Source organism: Arachis stenosperma, chromosome 7, assembly GCF_014773155.1.
Source record: "Arachis stenosperma cultivar V10309 chromosome 7, arast.V10309.gnm1.PFL2, whole genome shotgun sequence".
Classification (NCBI taxonomy): Eukaryota; Viridiplantae; Streptophyta; class Magnoliopsida; order Fabales; family Fabaceae; genus Arachis; species Arachis stenosperma.
The window spans coordinates 81,492,788-81,501,441 of NC_080383.1; the positions used below are offsets into that span (position 1 = coordinate 81,492,788).

Below are 8,654 nucleotides of genomic sequence, written 5' to 3' on the forward strand. Positions count from 1 at the left end.
CCCAATCAAATATTAAATCAATGAACCAATCATCTTACTGGTTCATTGATCAGTTCAGTTCTCACAACTAGGTTTCACACCAAAATTGAAGTCAACACCCAGTGTATACCTGTAACTTCTTATCTATTCAATCCAAGAAGCTTAAGTCATGTTCGACTTTCGGTTTAAATATTGTCACGCATTTTTTCTTAGAAAATGTTGATTATAATAGTGCTAAAAAAATGTTAATTATAATAGTAGAGTTAATACGAAATAGGTTCAATAAAACTCTCAGTTGTTTCCTCTCGGGACATAATAATAATAATAATAATAATAATAATAATAATGAAAAGAAAAACAACAACATCAACAATAATAAAAGTCCTATTTCTCTTAGTTAACTACTAATAAATACTTCCTAAAGAATAATAGGTACATGATATTCTATCTATTACCCTCATGTGCGTCCATAGAACCCAAGTGCTTTCCATGGTGCAGATCCCGAGTCTGTGACCGCCTGTGAGGGTGTGACCTCGGCTTTTTCGAGATCCAATTGTATTTCTTTACTTTGTCTGTCATTTTTTATTCTTTTATTTTATTATTTTTTTGAAAACTTGAAGTTGAAAACTAAACTAAAAATCCAACAGTTTTGACGGTCAAACTTGAGTGTTTATACAGCAATACTCAAATAAATGTCCATGACTGAACCTTTCAAGAAATCACGAGATATTCAAATTATCTTCGGAATAAAAAAATTGGTACAGGAGCACACGGTCGGTTTACCATTCGGAGCTTGCAGCAGATCCAATTCTCAACAGGCATTCTCGCAGCAAAAGTTTCAACAGCCTCCAATTCCTCCCTGCACATATAAAAACATCAGTGTTTGTGAAAAGTATGTCTGTTAGTTACGTAATATGTTATACAATATACATATAATAAAAGCGGCAGCCTAGTGCACAAGTATCCTGCGTTACTCACAGAAAGGTCACATCCATGATTGTTTCCACTGCATGAACATGTGACTTTAAGGTCACACGGAGACAACTTATTTGTTGCTCCAAGGCTCTCTTTCTGAATATATTATACATATAAGTCCATGTTATAGATGAATGAGCATTCTCCTTATTGCAGAAAGAACAATAACTATTTCCTCTCTTTCCCAAAAAAAAAAAAAAACTATTGCCTTCTCCTAAAAGCATTGTCAAAATATATTAATTTTTCAAAGAATTTACAAAGTGAAAAATACTGTTTTGGGAACGAAGGAATAACATGTAAAGAGAGGAGAACCAAATAATGAGAAGCGAAGCGATGGTAATGACTAAAGGGCGAATAAGCATTGTTTAAGGCCAAGCAACATATGTTGTTCATGTAATTTTTTTTTTCATACAAGAATTATTTAAGAGTTTTGTTAATCAATACTCTAATTTTCTAAGAATACTAGTTAAGAAAACCGAGAGTAGGAAATGTTTAACAAAAATAGTAAGATTTTTAAGCTAAGGCATTGAATAGTTGGAAAATTCAAGAGTTCCCACTACTATCTCTTAAGCAGACCATTAGAGTAAGGACACTCGTTGGCTGATGAGTTTCCGAGGTTCCATCATTAGGTACCGAAAGAACCTCGCCAGCCATCACATGCGAACGCGACCTGCAAGTTTGCAGTATACAGTATGTACCGAGCAGAACCCATAACAGTCCCACTGCTACCTATAGTAGAGTGGCAAAAGCACTAAGAAAATCCAAAAACCAAATTGTTGACCCAATGAAACTGAATTAATCCCACAAGGTATTGAAACTTCAAAGCCCGGTGCTAAAAAATACATGTTCATGGTTACTTTTGCAATCTAAGGTAATGAACAGTGGATGAGACTAAAAAGAGAATTTATAAAAGGATTATCTAGTCAAAATCACTACTGAAATTTTTTGAGGAAGCAGAGCAGATGGCTGCACTTGTCAAACATTAATTGAACTTAATTACTTCAAAATAACTTAACTATTGGTTATTGAAATGTTTAAGACTTCGCCGAGGCGAATCATGCTTCAGATAGACAGATACAGTTAAGATATTGATGCCAAATTAGCATATCGTGCGTTACAAACAAATTCAACATGGAAACAAACTATAGAGACAGGAATATTACCGTCCACCAGGGTGCCCAACATAAACCACAATACTGATAAGCCCTCCTGGCATTAGAATTCTCTCTGCAGCTTCCAGTGCCAGAAAAGTTGTTTCTGGCCTTGTTATTATTTCTTTTTTGCCACCAGGAAGATAACCCAAGTTGAAGGCAACAAGCCTAAAAGGAAGTATTGTGGCACATTAAGATAGAGCTCACAGCTTTAAAAGTGACCACCATGATAAGTGCTTCTAAAACATGGTAAGTACATAAGTGGACTTGATATTCAAGATTACACATTAATAATATTCAGTTCAAGAACATAACACTGATAAACCAAAAGTTCCTTTCACATCTCATGGAAATATGAGAAAATACTAATTTAACATACAATCTTAGGCCATCCGATCCTATAATAAAAGGTTTAGTTTTACTCATATGACGTCAGAGTGGAACGCAGAAAGCAAAGAACCACACATCCTTCCTTCTTATCTTTTTTTCCCTTTCCTCTCTCCCTTTTGGATACAATGACAGTAATGAGATTTGAACCTCGGATCTTATGCATACAACTTAAATCCCACACCATTAGACCCCTCATGGTGCCCTTTTTTTAATATCTTTTTTCTTATAATACTATTCATCAGTTCCTTATCTCAACCCACCACCATTAGGATCACCACTTCATTGGTGGCAGAGCAACTTTGTCAAAACTATCCCCCTTTCTTTCACAATTAGTGAGACCATATCATCATAAAGAAAACAAATATATCTGTTTATATTATTTTATTTGTCTCTCCTCTTCAATGCTGAAGTTAGGAATACTAAAAGTAACAAAAGTACAATACTTGGATTGGATTTGAAAAAATACTTGATACAGTGACTATCATAATAGTTATTGATGAAGGAAACCTATGTATAATATATTGGTTAAATAGCATGAGGCTTTTCAAATACTAGCATTTGCAAAGTGACAGTAGAACACTTTGAATAGATTAAGATTCAATGGTTGACATAGCTTCTTCATTTACCAACCCAAATCTGAGAAAGTGCATGCTATGATGGCTATCATTATGGTAGCTATGGTAGCTATACAACTTTGGCAACCCTTTAAAAATGTTGCTAAAATTAACGTCATGCTTTTTATATTTTTGCAACATTTTTTACTTTTAAGTTTCAAACTAAAAAGTGTTTTCAAATATTTGAAGAGTATTACTTTAATTTTAATAGCACTTTCTAAATGTTGCCAAAATTGTAAATCTACCATAGCCACCATATTTATTGAAAGCCACCATAGACTCTACCATCCAAAAATGCTTGTGGAAATAGTATGATCGAAAAAATCTTTATATATTTCGTTGTGTTCAAATTTTGAGATAGATTTTGAGATAGGATTCATTCAAATGAGACCAACTTGGACCTAAGGCTAAAATTTAGTGTGTGTATGTGAGGTGCTGGTTTGGTGGCGTAGAAAAAGAAGCAAAAGATTTGCAGAGTAACTAGGAATTCATTTCACAAACACAACCTATTGAATGAAGTATTTTAGATTTTGGTGATTACAATTAAACTAATTCAATTACATCAACTGTTTAGAACCATTAGTTTCTAAACACAAAATGTGAACATAGGAATTGAGTTTAGGGAAAGTGAGTACCTAACCAAGGCATTCCTTGGAACCACTTCTTCCATTTTACTATGACAGATGTTGACTAGCTTGACAAGTTGTCTCTGCATATATTTTGCAATTAGTTACATAGTTAGATAATAATTTTTGCTAAATTAATTACATTGAAATTAAAAGTATTAAATACTTAAATAACATACAGTCATACCCTACAAAAGAATTTCAAATATAATAATAAAAGAAAAGCACATAAAACTGAGACCGAATAATTTGAAGCAGCACCAAATGTTATCTGGACAAATTTGTCTGTATAATATATAGCCTCTTTTTTTTTTTGGATGAAATATAGCCAACTTATTTATACCAGAGCTGAAAATACTTTATACTTATTTTCAGTTCTCACCTCATCCAGATTTAGTGATTCTTCAAGCAAGATAGAAGTACTATCTAAAGCGTCTTTCTGAATATCCAATGCATATACATAACCTTTTCGAGAATCATCAGCAACCAAGTTGAGCATTGCCAAGGTGTCAAAGCCGTTGCCGCAAGTGGCATCTAGGACTGTGTCTCCCTTCTGGACAACATGTTTCCATACCCTGGAACGAAGAATGAATGGTAAGTAGCAGAAGTAACAAAATTTATGCCATAGGGTTGCAAGTTGCAAAGTGAAAACAGTACAATAGGATGCTCCACTATAAGCTAAATAACAGTAGCACTCAAAAGTGGAATAAATAGAATGCTTCTGGAAATTATTAGATTAGTTTATGCAAGTGGAGCATTTGATCAACTTCAAGCATATTAGAGATATTAGTAGATTAGTTCGTTAGCTAGAAACTTGTTCTACTTCATACGCTATAAAATATAAATGGTTTGCTTCACTTGTAGTGCACAAGTTTTCTCATTTTATCAATGTTAAGTATCTAAGGAAAGTGGGAAACCACACCTTAAAGGCAAGCTATTAAGAGAGAAGAACCACTCTCTTCAAATATAACATCAACCATCCTATACTACCTGACTTGGGACTTTGGGCACCCCATAATACCCAAGTCCCTAGCAATCAATTTCATATTTCCAATTTGCACTTAGTCTTAGCTCTTTATTTCCTCGTACACCATGGCTCTCAACAAAGCACAACTCTCACACAAATAACCAGTACCAACCAATAAAAAGTCTGCATATCTATTACATTGAAATAAAAAAGTCATGGTTTTGCACATTTGCATAATTCTTTTTATTGCAAAATTCAAATAGAGCTGATATGGTATGAGAGAGAAATCAATACAGCATATATTGGGTGATGATATTACCATTACTAATTTAAATAATGTCACTCCACTCCATACATGATTTTCTTGTATTGTATGTTTGCATTAATTTATAAAAAAAGGAGTGGCATTATCAAAATTAGGAGTATCAATATGTATTCCCCATATATTAAAAGTTGAGACTTTTAGACTCACCATTTTCTTAAAAGAAACAATATCAACTAAAAATTGAATACCTAAAAGGCAAACACATAAGTGCAGTTTTTTCCTTAATCAATAAGCAGAGCAATCGGAGGAATTTATAAAATTTAAGATACAATATCGACTTTTAATTATAGAAAAACATATTAGCTCCCTTAGTATGCACTTGGTTAGTGGGGACAGGAACAAGAATTAGAAAAATGTGTTTCCCTTCACCATCTAAGGACACAAAAAATATTAGGGTAAAGTATATTTTTTGTCCCTAAAGTTTGACAAAAATTTTAAAAATACTAAGTTTTATTTTGTTTAAATTTTATCCCAAAATTTTTCGATTTGCATCAAATATACCTTTGACGGCTAATTTTTCAAAAAATTTAAGACCAATTCAACAACAATTTCATAAGAATAACCATCAACACAAGCAAATCAAGCATAATTTTCATACATTATTGTTAAATTGGTCTTAAATTTTTTGAAAATTTAGCCCTTGAGAGTATATTTGATGCAAATTGAAAGTTTCTTAGACAAAATTGAAACAAAATAAAACTTAGGGATATTTTTGAAACTTTTACTAAACTTCAGGAACAAAAAGTATACTTTACCCAAAATATTATTTTCTACATAAACACTTTTTTTACATTTATTAAGAATTAAATCGAAATAACTGAAGAAAAATAAAAGAATTCTTTTTTGCAAGTTTGAAAATCTCTTACTGGCAAGCCACAACAATTGCACCTATGAAAGCAGCTAAGAGAATTATTGAAATTAGATCAAATGGAAGAAAAAAATCTGTTGATACATGAACTCCAATTTATTGACTAGTAACGGATTCTGACTTCTGAGGGAGAGAGGGACTATACTGATTGATTAAATTGCATACCCCGCATCCCCATTAACATATAAATTCATTCACTCGTAATATCACATTAGCAAAAATGGTTATTTTCCCCATTGTTCATCAAAAGAACGGATATGATTGAAACATATTCGTAAATACCATTAACATATAAATGAAATGATGCAAATCACCAAGTTAGCTCCCTAAAGGATTTTTTGCGGACAATTATTCCATTAGAAAATATTGAACCTAACCCGTGGACCCCAATGATAAAAGAACAACATTCGACATACATGTGAGCAAGGTCTGTTGCCTTCTTCTTGCCACACAGATAGCTCACCAAAGTATCATCCATTCCTGAAAACAAAGGCACAATATTATGCAACTGAGTTCCCACATATTTCAACTTGAATATATAATTGAAATTAAAAAGGAAAACGGTTACCAAAAAAAGGAGAATGTTTTGGCGAAGCAGAAGGAGGAGAAGATTGAAGGGTATTGGCCTCAGAAATGAAGTCATTTTGCCTAGAGGGTTTCGCGCAGCAACAAAAGGTGTTGATCCTTTGAGGGGGAATGGCCAAGAGAGTGCGGGGAGAGCATATTGTAAGAGAAGTGAAGCAGAATCTAAGGGATGACATCAGTCAGACTTAATCTTACTTACAAAGTTCAAACCAGTGTAATTTGAATATTTTTAAATCCAAACACGAAGTAAAACAAAATTTATTCGACTAAACCAATTTTTCTAAGAACCGGACCAACAATCCAATCGTTCGGTCATTCAAATCAAATGATCTACTATGTAAGGTTTTGAAAACCGAATTGGTGATCAAATTATTTTTATTATTAGTTTATTAATTTAGAAGTTCAACTAGTTTATTTGAAATAATTCAATTATAATAAAATAATATATAAAATTATAAATAAATTCATAATTATCTATATATTGATATATTAATATTAAAATAATCTTGTTTAGGCTGTGTTATGGATCCAGTCCATAAATCCCACGTCCGGAATGATCACCGAATCCGATTATCCGGGTCCGAATCACATCGCTCTTCTAGAAGGCCTGAAACCGGTCCACTAGCGCTCCTAACCAACAATCAAACTCAAATACCTCTTCTATCTTAACCGAATAAGATAAGATAAGATAATCACCATCACCTATATAAAAGGGAACCCCAGGCTCCCTCAGGTATGTCATTTACTCTACACACGTTATACCTCTCAGATCCAAAAGAGAAGACATCATCAAAGACATCCTGCATTCAAAACTCACCAAGTCTCCGAACAGGGCTAGCACATACCAAGACCAACGATATGTAGACAAATTCAAATACTGCACTTTCCATTAGAAGTACGAACATACCACAGATGATTTGTAATAGCAAAAGATCTCCTCGAAAAGCTAGCCTGCCAAGACCTACTGGACAAATATATCGAAAGCCGAGGACAAAAGCAAAACACAGAAGACCTTAGCCAACAACCCAAAATGACTGACAATCCCCGAGATAAAGGAAAAAAGGTAGATGGTGATATTAATCCACCTCGCAGAATAAAAAATTGCATTTCTTGTGGTTTTACAGGAGAAGGATGTACAAACTCGGCCAAAAAGAGATCCTACCGAGCTATGATGACCATGACGGCATCAACCTCATCTCAACCTATCAACCCATACAAACCGGGGATACCTAACGACTATAAGGCAACCAACGCAATCTCGACGATCCCGTTGTTATCTTTGCGCAGGTTGGAGAGCCATTGGTAAAGAAAATCCTGATGGATCCGGGGAGTAGCGCAGACGTACTATTCTACTCAACGTTTTAGAAGATGAAGCTAAGTGAAAAAGCCCTACAACCATCATCCGGAGAATTGGTAGGTTTCTCAGGTGAGCGAGTTTCTATCTGAGGATATATCCGGTTACAGACCATACTCAGAAACTATCCTGACTGCAAAACTATGGATATACAATACCTAGTAGTTGATTGCAAAAGTCCTTACAACATAATTCTAGGCAGACCCTCTTTGAATGCATTCAATGCTATTATTTTCACTGTGCATTTGTATGTCAAGTTTTTCTAGCAGGATAACAAAGTCGTATCAATCCATGGAGACCAAAAAGAAGTTAGGCAGTGCTATAACGCCAGCTTGAAAAACAAATACTCAGGACGACCCAAGCAATAGTATGTCCAAGCAGTATACAACTCAGAACAATTACCCCCGTTAGCTGACCTAGACCCTCGGACCAATCACCAAGAACGACTGATACCAACAGACGACCTCAGAAAGGTCTAACTAACAGTAGAGGAGGGCAAATATACATACCTCGGTAACACACTGAATAACGAGGAACGAGAACAACTGACCAAGCTATTGAGGCGAAACCTTGATCTATTCGCGTGGACCCCAGCTGACATGCCAGGGATAGATCCCAACGTAATTTGTCACAAATTAGCAATCAATCCATCTATCCGACCTATAGCCCAGAAGAAAAGACACCTCGGCACAGATAAAAAGGCAGCCTCCTTAGAAGAAACTGAAAAGCTCATCAATGCCAGGTTCATAAGAGAGCTCAGATACTCCACCTGGCTAGCCAACGTGGTAATGGTAAGAAAAAACAACGGTAAGTAGAGGAT

At 34.6% G+C, this 8,654-nt stretch overlaps 1 protein-coding gene across 1 annotated transcript; it reads right to left on the reverse strand.

The window, feature by feature from the left end:
- Positions 1-275: 275 nt before the first annotated feature.
- On the reverse strand, positions 276-6,761 carry LOC130941677 (uncharacterized). The gene is made up of 6 exons (XM_057870242.1): positions 6,464-6,761; positions 6,312-6,375; positions 4,118-4,310; positions 3,745-3,818; positions 2,118-2,273; positions 276-838 (listed from the first exon to the last, which is right to left on the reverse strand). The coding sequence occupies exons 1-6, from the start codon at positions 6,654-6,656 to the stop codon at positions 715-717; spliced, it is 804 nt and encodes a 267-aa protein (XP_057726225.1). The 5' UTR covers positions 6,657-6,761; the 3' UTR covers positions 276-714.
- Positions 6,762-8,654: the final 1,893 nt, after the last annotated feature.